A 24,807-nucleotide genomic window follows, 5' to 3' on the forward strand; every position below is an offset into this window, starting at 1 on the left:
GTATCTACCCCAGCGCTTAATACGGGGCCTGGCACAAAGTGCTTAAAAAAATCACACTGGAAAAAAAAGTTTTCCATGTTCAAAGCCCTCCTAAAATCCCATTTCCTCCAAGAGGCCTTCCCTCACTAAGCCCACATTTTCTCTACCCACCCACCTTTACACATCACCTACCCACTCAACTCAGATCTGTATCCCTTAATCACTTAATAGTAATAATAATGATAGCATTTATTAAGCGCTTACTATGTGCAATGTATTGTTCTAAGCGCTGGGGAGGTTACAAGGTGATCAGATTGTCCCACGGGGGGCCCAAAGTCTTAAGCCCCATTTTACAGATGAGGTAACTAAGGCATGGAGAAGTGAAGTGACGTGCCCAAAGTCACACAGCTGGCAATTGGCAGAGCCAGGATTTGAACCCATGACCTCTGACTCCAAAGCCCGTGCTCTTTCCACTGAGCCACGCTGCTTCTCTATTCACCCCACCCTCCGCCACACAGCTCTTAATGTACATATAATAAAAATAACAATAACACTGGCATTTGTTAAGCGCTTATTAAGTCCATTCTATGCTCTGGAGTAGATACAAGCTAATCAGATTGGACACAGTCCCCGTCCCACATGGACGCTTAATCCCCATTTTACAGCTGAGCCAACTGAGGAACAGAGAAGTTAAGTGACTTGCCCAAGGTCACAAAGCAAATAAGTGGCAGAGCAGGAAGCAGAACCCATGACCACCTGATTCCCAGGCCTGTGCTCTATCCACTCCGCTAAGCTGCTTCCCATTTGTCTGTCTCCCCCTCTAGACCGTAAACTCCTTAGGAGAAGCAGCGTGGCTCAGTGGAAAGAGCCCGGGCTTTGGAGTCAGAGGTCATGGGTTCAAATCCCGGCTCTGCCACTTGTCTGCTGTGTGACTTTGGACATGTCGCTTCACTTCTCTATGCCTCAGTTACCTCATCTGTAAAATGAGGATGAAGACTGTGAGCCCCCCGTGGGACAACCTCATCACCTTGTAACCTCCCTAGCGCTTAGAACAGTGCTTTGCACAGAGTAAGCGCTTAATAAATGCCACTATTATTATTATGGGCAGCGATCAAGTCTACCAACGCTATTATAAACTCCTTCCCAAGCGCTTTGTAAAGTGCTCTGCACCCACTAACTGCTCAATAAATATCACTGATTGACTGACTGATAACGAGTTGCTAGCATGGCTTAATGGAAAGAGCCCCGGCCTTGGGAGTCAGAGGACGTGGGTTCTAATCCCGGCTCCGCCACTTGCCTGCTGTGTGACTTTGGGCATGTCGCTTCACTTCTCTGTGCCTCAGTTACCTCATCTGTAAAATGGGGATGAAGACTGTGAGCCCCCCGTGGGACAACCTGATCACCTTGCAACCTCCCTAGTGCTTAGAACAGTGCTTTGCACAGAGTAAGCACTTAATAAATGCCATTATTATTATTATTATGGGCAGCGATCAAGTCTACTAATGCTATTACAAACTACTTTCCCAAGCGCTTTGTACAGTGGTCTGCACCCACTAACGGCTCAATAAATACCACTGATTGACTGACTGATAACGAGTTTCTAGCGTGGCTTAGTGGAAAGAGCTCCGGCCTTGGGAGTCAGAGGACGTGGGTTCTAATCCTGGCTCCGCCACCTGTCTGCTGTGTGACTTTGGGCATGTCGCTTTACTTCTCTGTGCCTGGGACCGTCTTGATATGTTGCCAACCTGTACTTCCCAAGCGCTTAGTACAGTGCTCTGCACACAGTAAGCGCTCAATAAATACGATTGAATGAATGAATGTGCCTCAATTACCTCATCTGTAAAGTGGGGATTAAGACTGTGAGTCCCAAGTGGGACAACCAGATTACCTTGTTATCTACTCCAGTGCTTAGAACAGTGCTTGGCACATAGTAAGCACTTAAATACCATTATTATTATTATTAGACTCGGCAGAATTGTTCGTCCAGAGAGGAAAACCACAGCATTTGGCTGGGTGGCGTGCCTGAGGAGAAAAGCCTGGCATGTTCTCATCCCCAGCTCTATTCGGGCCTGGATCCAACCCCCAAGGCACGGGAACGGATCCCAAACAATTGTACCCAGTTCAGCAGGTGGCAAACCAGAAGCCAGGTGGATGCCAGGGACCTGGGTTCTAATCCCAGCCCCGCCACTTGTCTGCTGCGTGACCTTGGGCAAGTCACTTCACTTCTCTGGGCCTCGGTCGCCTTGTCCGTAAAATGGGGCTTAAGACTGGGAGCCCCGGGTGGGACAGGGACTGTGTCCAACCTGGTTTGATTGTATCTACCCCAGCACTTAGTACAGTGCCTGGAACATAGTAAGTGCTTAACAAATGCCATCTGTATTATTATTATTTTCCCCTGAGCAGCGTGGCTCAGGGGAAAGAGCCTGGGCTTGGGAGTTAGAGGTCGTGGGTTCTTAACTTAAGAAGTCACTTAACTTCTCTAGGCCTCAGTTACCCCATCTGTAAAATGGGGATTAAGACTGTGAGCCCCACATGAGACAAGCTGATCACCTTGTATCCTCCCCAGTGCTTACAACAGTGCTTGGCACATAGTAGGCACTTAACAAATACCAAAATCATTATTATATTATTACCCCAGCATTTGGTATGGTTCCTGGCACATACGTGCTTAACACACACAAAAAAAGATTATTATTATTTTATTACTAATAATAATAATGGCATTTATTAAGCACTTGCTACGTGCAAAGCACTGTTCTAAGCGCTGGAAACTACTCAGGGCCTCAATTTCCTCATCTGTAAAATGGGTCTCCCATACCTCTTCTTCCTATTCCTCAGACTATGAGATCCATGTGGGACAGGGACTGTGGCCGACCTGATTATCTTCTATCGATCCAAGCGCTAAGTACGGTGTTTGGCACACCGTAAGCACTTAACAAAAACCACAATGATGATTTATCATTACTCATGTCGGATCTCTGCGCTGTACAGGCTTGCAGTGAGAGCCATTTCACACTAACTAACTAAGGACAACATCCCTGGATAAAATTCAAGGACAGCAGGGAGACTGGTGCTTCAACACATTAATAATAATAATGATGATGACATTTATTAAGCGCTTACTATGTGCAAAGCACCGTTCTAAGCGCTGCAGAGGTTACAAGGTGAACAAGTTGCCCGGGGGTGGGGGGTGGGGGGACCCTCACAGTCTTAATCCCCATTTTACAGATGAGGGAACTGAGGCCCAGAGAAGTGAAGTGACTTGCCCAAAGTCACACAGCTGACAAGTGGGATTTGAACCCATGACCCCCGACTCCAAAGCCCGGGCTCTTTCCACTGAGCCACGCTGCTTCTCTACATTACCTGTAGAACGAAAGTCTGAAGAAGCAGCGACACGAAAAATAATCTGAGACAAATACCAGCAACTCCAGCTTCACCTCACTACAGTTCCGTGAGGCGATTACAAATAAATATTCTAATCCCCTAGATTGCAAGTTCCTCAATCAATCGATGGTATTTATTGAGCGCTTACTATGTGCAGGGCACTGTACTAAGCAAAAGAAAGAACCTCTGTATCTACTCATCCTATAGTACTCTATCAAACGGTCAGTACAGGCACCTGATATATACAGTTGATTGATAATCAGCGTGACTCAGTGGAAAGAGCCCGGGCTTTGGAGTCAGAGGTCATGGGTTCAAATCCCGGCCCCGCCAATTGTCAGCTGTGTGACTTTGGGCAAGTCACTTCACTTCTCTGTGCCTCAGTTACCTCATCTGTAAAATGGGGATTAAGACCGTGAGCCCCACGTGGGACAACCTGATCACCTTGTATCCCCCCCAGTGCTTAGAACAATGCTTTGCACACAGTAAGCGCTTAACAAATACCATTATTATTATTATAATCATCACAACATAAGGAAGAAAACCAAACCACTATTCATTTGGGAGATGAAATTGAGATACAAAATCTTCTGATATTACAGGAAGAAAATGAACGCAAATGATTTTCCCTCACTTTACACCCAATATAATCTTTACTTTAAAGGATAAAGTACAGGTACCTGAGGCCTATCTGGGGAATCTTTCTTAAGACTTTTAAAAGATTATTTAAAAAACATATTCTCTGATTAATTTAAGGTTCTGGTCTTCCAATGAAGAGAACTTCCTCTCTAACTTGGGCAAGTCACTTAACTTCTCAGAGCCTCAGTTCCCTCATCTGTAAAATGGGGATGAAGACTGTGAGCCCCACATGGGACAACTTGATCACCTTGTATCCCCCCCTGCGCTTAGAACAGTGCTTTGCACGTAGTAGCAATTAACAAATACCATCATTATTATTATTATTAACTCTGGGATTTTATTTTTAAAAAAAGATTCCGAAAGACCACATAAAAATCATTACCAAAAGGGATTTTTGTTCTTATCTTAGAGTTTTATCAGGCATTCTGTAAACAGGATTTTGCAGTCATTCCCAATAGTTTATCAGCAGCTTAGTTCTTCCATTATTAACATGTACTCCCTTACTACCGTTAAATGACAGTAATGTATGGTGAAGAGCAAAATATTAAAATTGAAAAGAAAGAATCTCATTTATCTAGTACAGCATACCAACTCTTATTAGGAGCAAATTCAATAACAGAAGAAAACAAAAAGTGTATACGGTGAATCTTAAGTAGATGATCTACATTTTAAAAGGAAAGCAAACAGCAAAAGCATAATGATGTAAATAAAAACGCTGCAACCACCAGCAAAAGCACAATTAGGTTATAAAGGCACCAGATGTCTTAGTTTGGCTCGAGTTACAACTGACCCCACCACAGTCACATAGGAAAAAAACGGCAATGGTCGTCTCCAATGTGCTAAACTCTGCGCTTGCTTTCCCGAGTGTGCCCGAGACATGTCAGGAGGGGAGGAAATAATAACGATGGTATTTGTTAAACGCTTACTATGTGCAAAGCACTGTTCTAAGCGCTGGGGAGGTTACCAGGTGATCAGGTTGTCCCGCAGTTTTAATCCCTATTTTACAGATGAGGTCACTGAGGCCCAGAGAAGTGAAGTGACTTGCACAAAGTCACACAGCTGACAGTTGGCGGAGCGGAATTTGAACCCATGACCTCTGACTCCAAAGCCCGTGCTCCTTCCACCGAGCCACGCTGCTTCTCGGCTTTTTGCAAACCTCATTCTGCAGATAATTTTAAAGTCAAGCCGTCTCCCATTCTTACCAACTGGTGAAACCTCCCTAGTTCACAGCCTGGCAAACCCAGAAATTCACTTCTTTAACCGCGGAGTAAGTTCACCTGAAATGCTGCCCTGATGGCTTTCCCTCAGCAATGATTAACAATCACACACAGAGACCAGATGCCTGTTAGAAGCAGGGACTACTGTGTGGGGAAAAAAAAAAGAAGTTATTACGGTAAGAACTGAATTAGGTCAATAATAAACAATACGGCCGCACCTGGGATCCTCATATCAAGGGAGGAGGCCTCGTGTAAAGAGCACAGGCCTGAGACGCAAGACCTCTGGCTCTCCCCAAAGTTTTGCTGCGAAACCTTTGACAAGTCACTTAATTTTTCTGTTCCTCAGCTGCCTCATGAACTTGGTCTGATCTGATTATCTTGTGTCCGTCTCAGAGATTAGAACTGTACTGCAGCACATAGTAAACACAAAATAAATGACTTTTATTACAGCAAGAGAACCCCAACTACCGGTTGCACTGCTTCTGGGTCAAATTTGCACTTCAATCAATCAATCAATCGTATTTATTGAGCGCTTACTGTGTGCAGAGCACTGGACTAAGCGCTTGGGAAGTACAAGTTGGCAACATATAGAGACAATCCCTACCCAACAGTGGGCTCACAGTCTAAAAGGGGGAGACAGAGAACAACACCAAACATACTAACAAAATAAAATAAATAGAATAGATATGTACAAGTAAAATAAATAAATAGAGTAATAAATATGTACAAGCATATATACATATATACAGGTACTGTGGGGAAGGGAAGGAGGTAAGATGGTTTCCACCTAAACCCTCTTTTCCCCAACTCCCTCTTCCTTCTGTGACATCTAGGTACCTGTGGCTGTACTATTAGTACAGCGCTTAGTACAGTGTCATTCCTTCATTCAATCTTATTTATTGAGCACTTACTGTGTGCAGAGCACTGTACTAAGCGCTTGGGAAGTACAAGGTAGCAACATATAGAGACGGTCCCTACCCAACAGAGGGCTCACAGTCTAGAAAGGGGAGACAGGCAACATAACAAAACATAGTAACAAATTAAAATCAATAGAATAAACATGCACAAATAAAATAGAGTAATAAATCTGTACAAACAAATATACATATATACAGGTGCTGTGGGGAGGGGAAGGAGGTAAGGCGGTGGGGATGGGGAGGGGGAGGAGGAGGAGAGGGACTATGTGTCTGGCACATAGTAAGCGCTTAACAAATACCATCATTATCATTATTATTATTCCCCTTTGGGCACTTAGTAATCACCCCTCCTTCAGTCCCACGGTAGCTATGTACATCTCCAGAGTTAATATATTTCGATTAATGTCTGTCTCCCCCTCTAGACTGTAAGCTCCTTGTGGGCAGGGAATGTGTCTACCAACTCTGTTCTGTTGTACTCTCCTGAGCATTTAGTACAGTGCTCTGCACATAATCAATGCTCAATAAATACCACTGATTATTTATTTATATTAATGTCTGTCTCTCCCTCGAGACTGGAAGCTTGCTGTGGTCAGGGACCAGGTCTTCCCACTGTGTTGCACTATACTTTCCCAAGCCCTTAGTACAGTGCTCTAAACCCTCCTCCAGGAGGACTTCCCAGACTGAGCCTCGTCCTTCCTCTCCCCCTCCTCCCTCGCCTTACCTCCTTCCCCTCCCCACCCCACCTGTATATATGTATATATGTTTGTATGTATTTATTAGTCTATTTTATTTGTACATATTTATTCTATTTATTTTATTAATATGTTCTGTTTTGTTGTCTGTCTCCCCCTTCTAGACTGTGAGCCTGCTGTTGGGTAGGGACCGCCTCTATATGTTGCCAACTTGTACTTCCCAAGCGCTTATTACAGTGCTCTGCACACAGCGCTCAATAAATACGACTGAATGAAATGAATGAATGAATGAAACCCAGTAAGTGCTCAATGAAGACCACTGGTTGATTAATTCTGTAGTATCCTGCTACTTAATTATTAACTCGTACACCAAGCCACTTTCCCTTAGTCCGCTTATCTGTTTAGGGTTTGTCTTCCCCACTAGACTGCAGGCTCCTGAAAGGCAAGGAATAATGTCTACAAACTCTAATTGTACTCTTCCCAGTGCTTAGTACAGCGCTCTGCACACCGTAGGCGCTCAGTACATTTTACGGATCAATCATTTTAAAAGGGTGGGTACTCAGGATAAGATCTGGAGTCCATTTTCAGGCTCCAGATAAGATGAGGGGAAGAAATCCGCTTTCCCCCTTCGGGCCACGGGGCTGGAAAGCTGGACTTTGGAATAATGCTCAAACTAATGCCAACTACTTAAAAGAGGTCCACTACAGAGAAGCAGTGTCGCTTAGCGGATAGAGCACGGGCCTACGAGTCAAAAGGGCCTGGGTTTTAGTTCCAGCTCCGCCACGTGTCTGCTGTGTGACCTTGGGCAATTCATGGAACTTCTCTGGGCCTCAGTTACCTCATCTGTAAAATGGGGATAAGAGTGTGAGCCCCATGCGGGACAGGGGCTGCATCCAACCTGGTTAACTTGTATCTTAGAGAAGCAGCAGGGCTCAGTGGAAAGAGCCCGGGCTTTGGAGTCAGAGGTCACGGGTTCAAATTCCAGCTCTGCCAATTGTCAGCTGGGTGACTTTGGGCAAGTCACTTCACTCCTCTGGGCCTCAGTTCCCTCATCTGGAAAATGGGGATTAAGACTGTGAGCCCCCTGTGGGACAACAAGATCACCTTGTATCCCCCTCAAGTGCTTAGTGCTTTGCACATAGTAAGCGTTTAACAAATACCATCATTATTATTATTATTATCATCTACCCCAGCGTTTAGAACAGTGCTCGTTACATAATAATCACTTAAGAACCATAACTATCATTAGTAAAACTTGCTGTTCAGGAATTTAGGTGTTTCTCAAAATTGTGCTCTTTTCTATAATTTTTTTCACTTTTTGTAGAATACTTTTATGTTCATAGTTCCAAAGAGATCTGCATAGCAATCGATCAATCGTATTTGTTGAATGCTTACTCTTTGCAGAGTATTGTACTACGCACAAAGACGGTCCACTATGACAGAGTCGGTAGACCCAGTCCCTGCCCGCAACAAGCTTACAGTCCAGAGGATCACCAGGATTTCACACAAAAGTCGGTCCCTGATTGGACAGAGCCAACCTGAAGGCATGGCCGGAGGACACGGCCTTAATAATCACGGAATTTGCTAAGCGCTTACTATGTGCCAGGCACTGGACTAAGCGCTGGAGTGGATACCAGCAAATCAGGTTAGACACAGTCCTTGTCCCATGTGGGGCTCACAGTCTCAATCCCCATTTTCCAGATGAGAACGGAGGGAGGCTGATTCTCCCTGCGTCACTGGCATAACCCATCTCACAATTTGGGTAACAATAATAACAATAATAATAATGGTATTTGTTAAGCACTTACTAGGTGCCAATCAATCAATCATATTTATTGAGCGCTTACTGTGTGCAGAGCACTGCACTAAGCGCTTGGGAAGTACAAGCTGGCAACATATAGAGGCGGTCCCTACCCAACAGTGGGCTCACAGTCTGGAAGGGGGAGACAGAGAACAAAACCAAACATACTAACAAAATAAAATAAATAGAATAGATAGGTACAAGTAAAATAAATAAATAAATAGAGTAATAGAGTAATAATACAGCCAGGCACTGTACTAAGCGCTGGGGGGGGGGTTGCTTGTATCTAGCCACTAACTCATATTGCTTCTCTAAAAGCAATATGTTAGCACCTTCTGGTTTACAGCCAGAAGTTGGGGCACTGAGGAAGAAGCAACGAAGAAGGCAAGCAGTGTGGCCTAGTGGATAGAGCCCGGGCTTGGGAATCAGAAGGACCTGGGTTCTAATCCCAGCTCTGTCACTTTGTCTGCTGTGAGACCTTGGGCAAATCACTTCACTTCTCTGGGCCTCAGTTACCCTCACAGTCTTAATCCCCATTTATACACCTGTATAAATGGGGATTAAGACTGTGAGCCCTATGTGGGACAGGGACTGTATCCAACTTTGTATCTACCCCAGCGCGTAGTACAGTGCCTGGCGCACAGTAAGTGCTTAACAAATACCCCAAAAAAACAAAAAAAACCCATGTTGGGACAGTACAACTGTGCATTTCTTAAGTGCTTACTATGTGTCAAGTGCTGTAGTAAGCACTGGGATAGAGAATAATCAGATCTGACAGCATCCCTGTCACACAAGGGACTCAAAGTCTGAGAGAGTCAGGCATTTAGTCCCCATTTACAGATAGAGAAACTGAGGCACTTGATGAATTAAGTGACTTCCCCAAGGTCATACAGCAGACAAGTGGTGGAGCTGGGATCAGGTCCCTGATGCTTTCCACTAGACAACACCGCTTCCCAACTCAGTATTGGCTCCCTCTCCTCCCATTATAGTGGCCAGGAATTTCATTCATTCATTCAATCGTATTTATTGAGCGCTTACTGTGTGCAGAGCACTGTACTATGCGCTTAGAAAGTACAATTCGGCAACAAATAGAGACAATCTCTACCCAACAACGGGCTCACAATCCCCTTCTGGACCGTGAGCCCGTTGTTGGGTAGGGACCGTCTCTATAAGTTGCCAACTTGTACATCCCCAGTGCTTGGTACAGTGCTCTGCACACAGTAAGTGCTCAAGTCTGTCTCCCCCTTCTAGACTGTGAGCCCATTGTTGGGTAGGGACCGTCTCTATATGTTGCCGACTTGTACTTCCCAAGCGCTTAGTACAGTGCTCTGCACACAGTAAGCGCTCAATAAATACGATTGAACGAGTGAATAAATAAATATGACTGAATGAATGAATGCATGAACGAATAAAAGGGGGGAGACAGACATTAAAACAAGTAAATAGGCATCAATAGTGTCAGTTATATACATAAATACAGTTATAGATAGATGCACATCATGAATTAAATAAATACAATAATAAATATGTCCATATATACACAAGTGCTTAATCAATCAATCAATCGTATTTACTGAGTGCTTACTGTGTGCAGAGCACTGTACTAAGCGCTTGGGAAGTACAAGTTGGACAAATACCATTATAAGTGCTGTGGGACGCGGAGGAGGGTAGAGCAGCGGGAGGGAATTGGGGCGATGGGGAGGGGAGGAGGAGAAGAGGAAAATGGGGGCTTAGACTTTTGAACTATTTGAGTGGCAAGGCGGGATATATGGAATTCATTCATTCATTCAATCGTATTTATTGAGCGCTTACTGTGTGCAGAGCACTGTACTAAGCGCTTGGGAAGTACAAGTTGGCAACATACAGAGACGGTCCCTACCCAACAGCGGGCTCACAGTCGAGACCCATGACCCATGAAATAGTTCTCCTTTGCAAGCTTCTCCTTTAATAATAATAATAATGATAATAATAATAATAATAATAATAATAATAATAATAATAACATTTATTAAGTGCTTAAATAATAATAATAATGATAGCATTTATTAAGCACTTACTATGTGCAAAGCACTGTTCCAAGTGCTGGGGAGGTTACAAGGTGATCAGGTCGTCCCACGGGGGGCGCACAGTCTTAATTCCCATTTTACAGGTGAGGTCACTGAGGCCCAGAGAAGTGAAGCGACTTGCCCAAAGTCACACAGCTGGCAACTGGCAGAGTCGGGATTTGAACCCATGACCTCTGACTCCAAAGCCCAGGCTCTTTCCACAGAGCCATGCTGCTTCTTTGCTCCTTTGCAAGTTCTCCTTTGCAAGGAAGGCTGTTGTGATCTTTATCTTACAAAGAAACTAAAGCACTGGCCGCCAAAGTAACTCACCTCGAGTCACAACGGTGGGTTATTGACGATGGGAAGATTAGAACTCAGGGCCCTGGAGTACCAGCTTCCCAATTAGAAATGGGAACCGCTGTCCTCTCGAGGACTTAATGATCACCAAGAAGGTGAGCTAACCACACGGGACTGCGACCTTGGTGCAATGTTTCTACGCACCACAAAAAGCCGCACTCCTCCTCCTCCGTAGCAGTTCTGGGAGATGGCACGAGGACTTTTGACGCAGTGGAAAGCCTTGTGCCCTAAGTGTCCTCACCAATCGCCGAAATCAAAACCAGCCTGATCATCTAAAAATGGAAATTCTTGAAGAACCAGAAATCAGCTTGCCTAAAAAGCTAGCTGTTGTCACAAAAAAAAAAAAAAAAATAGATGACAGAAAGCCTCATTTTATCTCCCTCCACCCCACCTGGGAACAGTGTAAGACATCCGTATTTGAATTTCTAGATGGCTAGATTTTAATTAAGTCCTGATCTATTTATGGTATAATAATAATAATAATGGCATTTATTAAGCGCTTACTATGTGCAAAACACTGTTCTAAGCACTGGGGAGGTTACAAGTTGATCAGGTTGTTCCACGGGGGGCTCACAGTTTTAATCCCCATTTTACAGATGAGGTAACTGAGGCACAGAGAAGTTAAGTGACTTGCCCAAAGTCACACAGCTGACAATTGGCGGAGCCGGTATTTGAACCCATGACCTCCAACTCCAAAGCCCGTGCTCTTTCCACTGAGCCACGCTGCTTCTCTTTATTAAGCTCTCTCATGCTGCACACTGTGCTAGGTCTAGAAACCACAATGTCAGTCAGTAGCATTTACTGAGTGCTTACTGTGTGCAGAGCACTGTACTAAGCACTTGGGAGTAAACAATATAGCAATTCAACAGACATTCCCTGCCCATAATGGGCTTATAGTCTAGAGGGGGGCAGACAGTGATTATAAATCCATAAAATGACAGATATGTGCATAAGTGCTGTGGGGCTGGAGGGAGATTGGATAAAGTTATGTTCCCAATTTGTACTTCCCAAGCGCTTAGTACAGTGCTCTGCACAAAGTAAGCGCTCATTAAATACGACTGAATGAATGAATGAATAAAGGGAGCACATCAGGGCGACAAAGAAGGGCATGGACGATTGGACAGAGTTCCTTTTTAACACTCTTCAATTTTAACAGTCTTCTAGACTGTGAGCCCACTGTTGGGTAGGGACCGTCTCTATATGTTGCCAACTTGTACTTCCCAAGCGCTTAGTACAGTGCTCTGCACACAGTAAGCGCTCCATAAATACGATTGATTGATTGATTAACACGGATCCCAGAATTTTCTAAGTGAGCCAACTGAGGCACGAAGAGGGTAATTGTCCTGCCAAACACCACAGAGTGTACGAGGGGCAGAGCTAGGATTAAAACCCAGCTCTCCAGACTCCCATTGCCCTGCTCTTACAGTCTCTAGACTTTAAGCTCACTGTGGGCAGGGCATGGCTCCAGAAGCAGCATGGCTCAGTGGAAAGAGCCCGGGCTTTGGAGTCAGAGGTCATGGGTTCAAACCTCGGCTCCGCCAATTGTCAGCTGTGTGACTTTGGACGTCACTTAACTTCTCTGTGCCTCAGTTACCTCATCTGTAAAATGGGGATTAAGACTGTGAGCCCCCCGTGGGACAACCCGATCACCTTGTAACCTCCCCAGCGCTTAGAACAGTGCTTTGCACATAGTAAGCACTTAATAAATGCCATCATCATTATTATGTGTCTGCTTATTGTTGTTTTGTACTCTCCCAAGTGCTGAGTACAGTGCTCTGCACACAGTAAGCGCTCAATAAAAAAGATTGACTGACTCTTTCCATTTACCTACCCTGCCTTCCACACGCTTCCTATTTAACCATTCATCATACAGCCTCAGACCCAGCAATCCAAAATCAAATGCTTGACCACACCTACATCGTGCCTATCAATACTTCCAAGAGAAGCAGCGTGGCTCAATGGAAAGAGCACGGGCTTATGAGTCAGAGGTCATGGGTTCAAATCCCAGCTCCACCAATTGTCAGCTGTGTGACCTTGGAAAAGTCACTTAACTTCTCTGTGCCTCAGTTACCTCATCTGTAAAATGGAGATTAAGACTGTGAGCCCCACGTGGGACAACCTGATCACCTTGTATCCTCCCCAGCGCTTAGAACAGTGCTTTGCACATAGTAAGTGCTTAACAAATGCTATTATTATTATTATTATTATTATTATTATTATTATTATTATTATTATTATTATTATTATTATTCCAAGTTAAAAGGAGTGGGATTATTCAGCCTTCTGCTCAGGTCAGTGTTCTAACTGTCCTCTAAGTAGCAGATGTACTTTTTCACCTGGGTACCAAATGTACCATAAACGAAAACACTCCAATCCTCTAGAAGCAGTGTGTCCTAATGGAAAGAGCAAGGACCTGGGAGTCAAAGGACCTGGGTTCAAATCCCGGCTCGGTCACTCATCTGCTGTCTGATTTAGGAAAAGTCACTTTATTTTTGGTGCTTTAGGTTTCTCAACTGTAAAACGGAGATTTAACACCTGTTCTCACTCCCACTACATAGACTGTGTCCAACGTGATTATTTGTTTTAACTACCCCAGCACTAAGTGGTAAAGTTGCTGAGGGAATCAATAACCCCTGAAATTTAGAGTTGAGGAAGTTATTAAACTGTAAGCTTCTTGTGGGCAGGGATCATATCTATCAACTCACTGCATTGGGCTCTCCCAAGTCCTTCCCAAGCACTTAGTACAGTGCTCTGCACACAGTAAGCACTCAATAAATACGATTGAATGAATGAATGAAAGTCCTGGCTCTGCCACTTATCTGCTGTGTGACCTTGGGCAAGTCATTTCACTGGGCCTCAGTTACCTTATCTGTAAAATGGAGATTGACACTGTGAGCCCCACATGGGACACGGACTGTGTCCAGCCTGATTTGCTTTTATCCACCCCCAGCACTTAGTACAGTGCCTGGCATATAGTAAGCACTTACCAAATGTCATTATTATTATTATTATTATTATTATTATTATTATTATTATTATTATTATTATTATTATTATTATTATTATTATTATGTGGTGAGAAGCTGCATGGCCTAGTGGTTAGCACGGGCCTGAGAGTGAGAAGGAACCAGGTTCTAATCGTGGCTCCTTCACTTGTCTGCTGTCTGACCTTGAGCAAGTCACTTAATTTCTCTCTGCCTCGGTTACCTCTTCTGTAAAAGGGGGATTAAGACTGTGAGCCCCGTGTGGGACATGGACTGTGTCCAACCCAATTAGCTTCTATCTATTCCAGTGATTAGTACAGTGCCTGAAACACAGTCAACATTTAACAAATATAATTTGGCCCACATAGGACAAGCTGATCACCTTGTATGTCCCCCAGCACTTAGAACAGTGTTTTGCACATAGTAAGCACTTAACAAATGCCATCATTATTATAATTATTATTAAACAATAATAATTGTAATACTGGCCTGCTGCATACAGAGCTCTGTATTAAGTGCTGGGAAAGAAGACACAGCCCAAGAATGAATTAGCTGGGATATCTACTCTCCATGTCTCGTACATTGTGAGCCTCATATGAGGCAGAGATTGGATCTGATCCAATTGTTTTATATCTACCACAGCGCTTAGCAATTAGTAAACACTTTTATACCATAAAGATTGGCATCATTCAATTAATTCAACAGGTTGAAGGAAAATTGACAGTGCAGGAAGAACTCTGGAGCTTTAGACTTCCTGTTACATGTTCACCCTATTTCAAATTATAAAACTGACCAACTGAACAGTTAGGAATTGGATTCTATACTTTGGAACCCAACAAGATACAAAGTAATTTTTGTTTTAATGTAAAAATAATGTAGGCAAACTTGAATTAAGACCTCTAACACCCCCTAACACCTCTGTCTTCAGTTTCTAGGTATCTGTAATGGACATATTAGTACTTCGGATTGGGTCTTTCTAACATGAGTGCTGAAGCGATTAATGGGTCTAAGTTTACAAATCAAGACCGGGATGGGATAAAAGACATCATTTTTTTAAAGCAGGTTCTGATGTGGCCTCATGTGACACACAGTATTCCAATACGGTGAAATAAATTAGATCGTCCAGTGTTTCCAAAAAGAAGGGCGGAAGGGAAAGAGAGGAAGAAAATGAGAGAAAGAAGGAGAGAAAGAAAGAAAGGGAAAATGAAAGAGAGAAAAAAAGATAGAAAGTGACTAAAAAGAGGAAAAAAGCGAAAGAAAGGAAGAAACAGGAAGAAAGAAAAAGAAAGAGAGAGAAGGAAAGACGGGGGGAGAAAAGAAAATGATTTGAGTGGGTCAATTATACAAATAAGATATTTGTTCCTGCATATTTTCCAATCCCCTCCTTGGGTCAACAGCTAAATTTGCCTGCCAGATTCACAAAGATTTCTGGCCACATAAATGAAATGGATGAAGACCACAGATGAAAGAGCAGTGTGCTACTCCCTCAGCAATGAGGAGCCAATGCCCAAGGCATCCCTCCTCCTGCCTTCTCCAAGTGCAAACCCCAAATAAAGACGCACTAATCAGACCACCTACCTCCCCATGTTGGATGTCAATAAGGCCATGAGGGAAATAGAAAACTTGGGGTCAAGTCAGACTCAAGCAAACTGGATTTGCAAGGGGAGGTCAACTAGATCACACGAAAAAAATGCATATCCGGGGACCACAAGCTGTCTTTTCAAGCCAAATGGCCTCTTTTGGTGGTTTGTTTCAGATTAATCAATCCATCAAGAGCAATTATCAATCGATGAGTGAATTAGAGTCTATGTTGAGAGAGGTGCCCAGCAAACAGCTTGTAAAGAAAGTATCAAGTTCCCCGTCCTTTATCATCTAAGGACAAATGAATGTAAAGAGCATCACCTTTTCTTCCAAATGTTTCTGGGTTATCTCTTCCAGGCACAAAGAGGGCTCTCTGAAGCTGCACTCTCTCAACTTTCCTTTTCATTTACTCATTCAACTGTATTTACAGTGCTCTGCACACAATAAGCGCTCAATAAATACAATTGATGATGATGATGATGATGATTGAGCGCTTACTGTGTGCAGAGCACTGTACTAAGTGCTTGGGAAGTACAAGTTGGCAACATATAGGGATGGTCCCCACCCAACAGTGGGCTCACAGTCTAGGCAGTGACCAAAAGGCACGATGGGCTCAGGGGAGGAAGGAGGGAGGGGAGGGAGGGAGGCACCCCAGAAGCCATTTTGCAGTGAGGCGTCGATAAATCCCTGCTCCCATTTTCCAGGGCACTTAGACAGCGATCCCCATGTGGGACAGGGAATGTGTCCGACCTGATTAACTCCTATCTACCCCAGCGCTTAGTGCAGAGCGTGGCACATGATAAACGCTTAACGGATACCACAATCATCATCATTATTCTGTTGATGTCGCAGCCCACAGGTCTCGCCATGTGACTATAGGCTGAAAAGGAGCCCAGGCAGTACTTTTACCAACACCAGAAATGGAAACAAGCAGACTCAAACAGAGGAGAAAGAAAGAAGGTAAAAAAAAAGAAGGAAGCACAGAGAAGAAATGAATCATTCTCTACTTACAACTTTCAGCGTGATAGTCTGGCACAAACTGCTCATCATTGTCAGGTACCTGAGCTGAAGAAAGAAGAAAAAAAAGGAAAAAAAATTGAGAGAAATGATCAAAGCATAAGAAATCACTAATGTGTTTGGTCAGAAAATATGTTGCCAATGAACAGTTAAGTAAAACAAGTACTTGATGCCCTACTCAGAGTGTATCAGGGGAGAGAGAAATTCATGGAGGGGTTAACTTCAAAGTTTTATTTAGAAACTTTTTAAAAACACATCCAACCAACTGAGACTAGGCCTCTCCAACTGACAGGTGAAACGCGATGCTATTTTCTATGGTCAAGTAGTTGTGCTCCTTTTTCTCTTCCTCTTAAGGACTAGTGTGGGGATACTGGGAAATATAGTGATGGTTTGAGGGGAAAATCACCATCTGAGTAAAGAAAAAATTAGAAAAACTGTTTTCAGTTGCATGTGAGTGTAAAAAAGTGAGCCGACGTGTATCATCTTCACAATCAGTACGTTGAAGTCAGATAGCAGTGCAAACTGCGACAACCACCACTGCCCACCCTCCGCAGAGACATGAGTGTTTCGAGCAAATCGGTAACTACATTCCTAGCATATATACACTATATATAGACACCCATATACATATTGTAAGTGTCACATCCATCCATCTGCTTCGAGCAATATATGTGCTCTTGGAAACTTCTGTCAGTGAAACCTCTGCCTTGCATGATGGAACATTTTAACGTAAGTTGGCTCCAAACGTGGTAAGGGTTAGTTACTCCAAGTGAGGTGGAAGAAATCTTAGTTGACATTTAAGTCTGTTTGCTGGACGCAGTGGGATGTAATCCCCAGATAGGACCTAACCCTTGACCAGAGTCATAGGTCACAAAAACAAACAAACAAACTGCATAACAGGGAAGTGAAGTTTTCTAGTTGGAGAAATTTAACCATGAGCTATGGGTAACTCAAGGTAAAACTGACTCTGGGATTTACTTTGCCAAGGGTTAAATGACAGTTGAAAATTCATGTGATGCTTCAAAAATTGTGTAATGTAAATCAGAAGGGTGAAGAAAAGATATAGTGTTTGAAGAAAAGATATAGTGTTTGAACATTTCACAGAGCTTTCCAGGAAAGGAAGTCTTAAGGGCTCCATTGTTTTTTTTTTTTCAGCACACATGCATAACTACCATTAACACAAATGGCACTACTAAGAGGAAAAAGAAAAAAATATATATCCTTTTCAATAAGTCCCAGCCCCTCCTCCCATCCCTATCAAAGGTTTCCTTAGTTCAACAGAAGGCACTTTCAACCAAGTGAACTAATTTAGCTCCAAAACGTATGTCTGTAGCCCTAGCTGATGAAGTATGCTGAATTCTCTTTTAGATAAATATAAACGCCTTCTACTTTGCAAGCAGAGGCAATCCTGTTAGTTGATGAGTTAATGAGGGACCAGGTTTATCTCATTTTTAAAACCGGGCATTTACACCTCTTTTATAAGTTTGCATGAACCCAAATTATCTTTCAAAAATAAAATATTTTTATGACTCAATATATTTTACAATAAAGTATCCAGGACAAGAAAATCTCCAACACAAGGACCTCTCTGTTATTAACTGTAAGAATGGTATAAAAGGCAATTTTAACCTAACACAAGTAACCGTTTTGTGATTCATTAACCCTCTCTACTCCCGCAATTCCTTGGCGCCTCAGTGCTAGAATTCAATCAAATAAGGTTCTCTTTGAAAGGTGTAGCTACTACTGCTGAAATGGCTTCCACGTGCACATAGGTTTTCTCCTTTCCTAGTCCACCGGACTCAAGGTTTGCCTGACCCAGATCGCAAACCCTGGCTTCGAGAAAACAAGCGCCGCATTACTGTGTGCGCCCTTTACTCCTAACGAATTATGCTTGAACAACCAATAATCATCACCTCAACACTCTGAATGATTCTAAGGCCTTTCTTCCTGAGCTCACACACTTCATACCCTTTTTGACATTCAAGTGAAGGCGGATATTTATATTGGTTAGATGTATAATTTATGATGGGAATATTTTAATTATTTAAAAAAAATCGGTCACCTACAAAACAGAAGAGAATCTTTTCCGACGTATCAAGAAAGTTTAAGGCTTTATCAAGGGGAGAGCCATTTTTTATCTGTACCCTAAAAGGAGTCGAGTCTTTCTGCTTTCGTTCTGGAAGAAAAGCAATACAGAGATCAAATTATCTGCTAGAGTTCCAAGTGCTCTGCTCTTAAATACCAAACATTTACAAGAATCTAGTAAAAATACAATATCCCTTTATAGGAATGGTTAAAAATAGCTGGTGACTAATGTACTTGAAAGAATATTTGTGAGTGAATGTGTTGGTACGAACTTCCTAAAAACCAGTCCAAGGAGGAGAGGAAAAGAATAGGGAAAAGTTGCACTGCTCTTTAGTAATCTAATACCACGCAGAAAGTGTCGAAAAATATTTGCGTGGAATGGGAATAGAGAATAGTTTGGAGAAAGGAGAAAAGAAAGAAAATTATCAAGTAAGTCTGCAGGAAAACCCTTGCAAACAAATGGTTATGGACAGCAGTTCTTCATTCATTCATTCATTCATTCAATTCATTCATTCAGTCGTATTTATTGAGCGCTTACTGTGTAAAGAGCACTGTACTAAGCGCTTGGGAAGTACAAGTTGGCAACATATAGAGACGGTCCCTGCCCAACAACGGGCTCACAGTCTGGAAGGGGGAGACGGGCAACAAAGCAAAATATATTAACAAAATAAAATAAATAGAATAGTAAATATGTCCAAGTAAAATAAATAGAGTAATAAATCTGTACAAACATATATACAGGTGCTGTGGGGAGGGGAAGTAGGGAGGGAGGGAGAGGAAGGAGGAGGCTCAGTCTGGGAAGGCCTCCTGGAGGAGGTGAGCTCTCAGTAGTTCTTCATCCAGAATAGGTGAAGAGAGAGAAGGATAACTGTTGGGGTATCCAACTCTTTTCTTAACCTACCGAATGGACATAGAAGTGTACTTCCAAAATCCAACCGCACCCAGATGCAAACAACATGACTCCCGTCTTCACGAAGGCTAACTCTAAGACAACAAATACACTCCCAGTGCAGTGGAATCCAACCAGGTCCTTTGGAAGAGCTCTTACATACTTAAGGATGATCATTTAATCAGCTTTGGCGCTAGTCAGACGAGCAAGAAGGCAGTTCACTGAAAACCTAACTTGGATCTGGGCAAGGAAAATGTGACAAAGCGTTGCAGTTCATGTATCATCCATTTCCTCTCCTAGTCACAGGCAGGGTAATTCGGCGAGGCTGTCATAAACCGCCCTAGAAGTCTTTAGAGAAAGGGGAAACTAAACCAACTATAGAATTGAAAATTCATGGATCATCTAAGAAAGTCAACATGGTTTCCTACCCGGGTCTATTGTCAAATTTGTTCAAAATAATCACCTGGATAATGAAAAGGTTTCCACCACACTACTTAATTGAGGGTAAGGGAGAAAGAAGGAGCCTGGGTAGGGAAGGTAGAGGGAAAAAGTATATACCAAAAGGCCAATAAAAGGCTTTCAAGAAGATTAAGCATGTGGATTTTATTGGTAATAGCTGGAACAGCTCTATCAGTTCATTCCACATTAATAGACAAGTTGTCATCAAGTCTCACAATCTCTTTCTTGAAATGGCAAGCATCTGCACTCTCAGCTATTTACTCACTTCTGCTTAGATTATTACCCAGCTTTTTTTCTCCTCCCCCCACCCTCTACTGCATTATGTTTTAAGGGAAAAGAAGCCCATGAAAATATCAATTCTGATCTTCATTGCTCCTGGAGTGACATCAGGGTCCCTTCTGGCTTCAAGACCACATTAAGACCACCTCCCCCTAAAGACGGTGTGGGCAGAGCACGTGGATGTTTCATATGGATAGATATTAATCTGCAGATAACATTAGATAGCTCTACCGAAAATCAACACTAAGATTAAAAGGTGAACAGCTTGCAAAAAAAGTCTCTTTATTTTTTTTTGAGGGAGGCTGAGGGGGGAGTCTGCTTGACAGAAATAAACAGCAAGAGAGAGGGAGGAAAAAATCACTATCTACAGCAGATATCCATTACAAAAAGGGTTAATATTTAATTAAAACCAGCTCTCTCCACTGTAACAATGACCTGAAGCCAAACAAGGCAGAAGATGTATGAGTCATTCTTTCTGCCAGTGAATGAGACAGCTGATCTCCTAAGCAATTCCTCAAGACAAGCAGTCAGAACTGGAGTCCTGCCTCCATTCACAAAAACACAGTCCAGCATATGAACCATGTGGCTCAAACCACAATCTTTTCATGTCACACCCATCCAGAGAGCTCCAGCAAAGTAAACTTGAACTCTCAGCATAAACACACCGATTCTGTTCCTTGGTCTCAGAAGCAGGGGGATCCGCTCACTACAGGACACATTTAATAAAGGAAATGTTTAAGAAAACTAGAGCCTGCAAAGTTTAACCCTTCCTCCCTTGACAACAAAACAAAAGAAAACAACATGATGCCTCATTTCCAAACTTTTTCCCATATCGTTTGTATTTTTTTTTTTAATTTTCTTTTTTAGTCCTTACTGGATTTGGGGGGATTCACTTCGTTCCATACCAAAAATCGGAACCTGGTCGCGTGGTGTGATTTTTACGTTTGGCCTACAGGAATAACAGTGCCAAAAATCAATTGCAGTACAGTAGTACTTTGGCTAATCCGAAAATAAAGCTCCGGGCCATGGAACAACATAATCAGGAGTGCGCTAAGCTTGCTTTAATTCCACATCCGTTTTGAACATTTAGAATGTTTCTTCCAAAGTATACGCTTTCATTAATGCCTGAGCATAAACACGGTTACCTAGACAAGAGGGGTGCAAATTTCCAATAACATGAACACCCTTAAGTCATGATAAAGACAACCTTTCTAGATATCCCCAGTATGAAAATATCAAGCTCAAGTAGCGGGTGTCTTGAATCTCAAAACAACCTCCAACTCTCATTTCTGAAGCTGACCTGTTGTGACTTGTCAACTTAAGTGTAGCTTAGATGTTCATTTTGTATTCACTCAGCTAAAGAAAAAAGAAAGAAGGGGGATGAGAGGGACTGGGGCAGAATGACACATACTCAACAACGGATATTTCTTAACCTGGTAAGACTTTACATTTTGGACCCACAGTCTATAAGCTACACTATTAAATGTGATCAATTATAGTTTCTTTTTTCTCTGTAAAAAAACCTCTCAAATTACACTTTTGCAGTAACTCATTACCAACTTTGGTTTTTAAAGGACTGGAGATTTTCCTCAGCAGATCCTATTTTCCCTCATTTTTATCTTAGTATAGAGGCTAGAAAGCAGCCATTTGGATAATGTCAATGATCATTTGGGAGTCAAATACTCTAAGAGCATCCTAAAATGGAAGCCAAACACTCTTACTCCAAGTACAAATATGTCTCTAACATATTTAAGGAAAGTTCCTAGCAAATGAATTTTATAAAAAGCACCATCTCTTGCTTTGCTCTGAGTCGAAGATAGCTGGATATCTGAATCTTCGATTTTGAGGGGTTTTTTTTCTATACCACCCAACTTAACAGTCTTACAAATGACTTTAGAAAAATTGTTCCCCATCTCCCACAGATCCAATTCTATGTTCTATTTGAAACGGCATCTGTGTCATCTGCAAAGCATATATGCTGGCAGGTTTGATTGCGACTTCTGGTTCACCTGGTGTCTTTCAGGAGTCCAACTTTCTTATTCCGATAGCTCTGGAACACCCTGATGTACAAAATTAGTTACAGCAGGCAGAGGTGCTATCAAGCATCCTCTGATTCTCACACTCAAAGTGACTATTTTTTGGTGTCAGCGATGAAAATACACAGCGAAAAGGAGTCAGCACGAAGTGTCGGGTTCATTTGAGAATGCTTGCTGATTCACCCAGGTGGAACTCAGAGGGGATGGTGGTACTTCCCAAAGACCAAACCCCTCAGTGACTGATGAGGGAACAAAAAAAACCCCAAAAACAAAACCTACTGACACTCTTGACATCACTTCTCCAAATTTCTCAATGCTACAGCCCAAATTAGTACGCCTTTCGTATTTAATGCTCCCTCAAATATTTAGCACCGCATCACTTCTCCAAATTTCTCAATGCCACAGCCCAAATTAGTACGCCTTTCGTATTTAATGCTCCCTCAAATATTTAGCACCTGAAGAGATGTTAAATGCTTCTCATTTACAACAAAATGCGATATACTGATATTATGGATATATTTAAAAGCAAACACGTGTCGTTAGGTTGTTTCCAGAAATAACCAGTGCACAAGGTTTTGAGTTAATTCAGTTCTCGAAGGGAGATTTGTTTTGTTTTTTCTCTAAGGATCAACTCTCCAGCTATCAGGGCGTAAGAATGATGTCCACATCCACAGAACCAGGCAAAGCAGCAGGGAGCTCAACGCCATATTTGCGCCAGAGTAAAGCAAAGTTGTTATCGGGATGAACTAACAATGGATTAATATTTGAACCAATTATTTCGAGTCACTGATTAACTGCCATCTGCCACCAGTAATCTAATTTCAAACATACAGAATCGATAAAAGCATTTTGCGTATTGAAATGGAAAGGTGGAGCCTGAAGAACACAAGTATCAGACACGAACCCTATCTGAAAAATATTTCTGCACGTCTTTCGGGAACGATGAGGAATCTTATCTCCACATGTTCCGCTTCAAGCACTAAACTTGGTCATTTCAAATTGCGGCACGTGTTAATGAGCTCTCCCTTCTGCCAAATTTAGTACTTGGACACTCGGACCTTTCTTAAATTACGCGCCCCAAAGACTTGTTTTCGGTCCTTTCGCTGGTGAAAAAGGAAAGTCTGTTTCACAGAATTCTGGAGCCACTGGGGTTTTTAAAATACTGATTTTTGCTCCTCCCCTCCCCTAATAAGTAGTGTACAGTTCTTTTCCACCAACTTCCTTGCCCTCCTCCCCTTCCCCTGAGCTGATGTAAAGATTATATTTCATAATCCAGGTTAATTTATAAAACTTACTCATGAACTTTATGATGTCCATTGGATTTACCTGCTTACCATAAAAATTCCTACAGGAAACACCAAATAAAAACACATGTCTCCGGCCTGGAATGCAACCTTCATCATCTCGTGCCAGCATTCTTCGTGTGTGATATAATACAATTCACTTCGCTCTCTTGTTTAATAAGCAGATTTTCTGACTCAGTGGAATTCTGGACTTGTTAGGAAACCTGGTCAGTTGTCCCCGGTCTTTTGCGAAGGATCAAGATGCTTTAAATTTCATGGTCACTTTCCTCACTTCAGAGGAGCATGAAAGGAAATATGTAAACACTACACTGTCGGCCAACTCGACCACATTCTGGTTTCTGAAGGTCCAGAAGGACATAAATGGATACACCTAGCAGTGGATAAACAAGGCTAATTCCATGATTTGTTCTTGGCTACAGATGTCTTGTCAATGAGATAAGTGATGCTACAATACGATAACTTCTACATCATCGTACTATAAATACCAGTGCGAAGTGAAGAGCAAAATGTTGTATTAGTTAGTGCTGGAATGACAAGGAAATGAAAACCATCCTCATCCTTAAATTTTAAAATAAAAAAAAATACAGGAAATCCAAGAGCTTTTCTTATGGTGAAATTTTTGACCCTTTTCAAGTATGTGACAAACACAAACAAAATTAACCTGAAGGATTCCTGAAACGTTACACCATTCATAGTTTGAAAATAGGAGCAGATGGACGTACTATCAACGCTGTGCAGAGTTGCACTGAGAAGTCATTGGTTTGGGTTTGTTTTTTTTTCAGGCCACATGCAAAATTCTATTATATCACCCAAGAAAAAGAACTATTTTCATAGGGTTGTACAGCTAGCCTCTTGGATTTGCCCATGGTGGGCTGCTCCATTTTTAACCGAATTTGTGGATATTTTCCAAGTAGCCTGAGCTCAAGATCACCAAGGAAATACTTAGAAAAGATTATTCAAAATCTTCACTCATTTTTTTTCCTGAACAAATACAGACTCCCAAAAAGGAAAAAAAAAAACATATGTACTTCAACTGATTTGCATATCATGAAAAACTGATTTACACATATTTAAAGATGACTTAAAGCTTTGGGAAATTCCACATATCAGGGCAGCAGAGTTGCTCTGTGCCTGCGTTAGACCGT

The 24,807-nt window shown here is 42.4% G+C and overlaps 1 protein-coding gene across 4 annotated transcripts in view; it reads right to left on the bottom strand.

Moving 5' to 3' along the window:
- ETV1 (ETS variant transcription factor 1) overlaps positions 1 to 24,807 on the bottom strand; it is a 154,846-nt gene that overhangs the window by 124,984 nt on the left and 5,055 nt on the right. For all 4 annotated transcript variants that reach the window (XM_038741303.1, XM_038741295.1, XM_038741311.1 and 1 more), the window contains one exon: positions 16,605 to 16,658. In XM_038741303.1, the coding sequence (XP_038597231.1) occupies positions 16,605 to 16,658 (54 nt within the window). The remainder of the gene's footprint in view (positions 1 to 16,604; positions 16,659 to 24,807) is intronic.

This window comes from Tachyglossus aculeatus, chromosome 2 (assembly GCF_015852505.1).
Source record: "Tachyglossus aculeatus isolate mTacAcu1 chromosome 2, mTacAcu1.pri, whole genome shotgun sequence".
Lineage (NCBI taxonomy): Eukaryota > Metazoa > Chordata > Mammalia > Monotremata > Tachyglossidae > Tachyglossus > Tachyglossus aculeatus.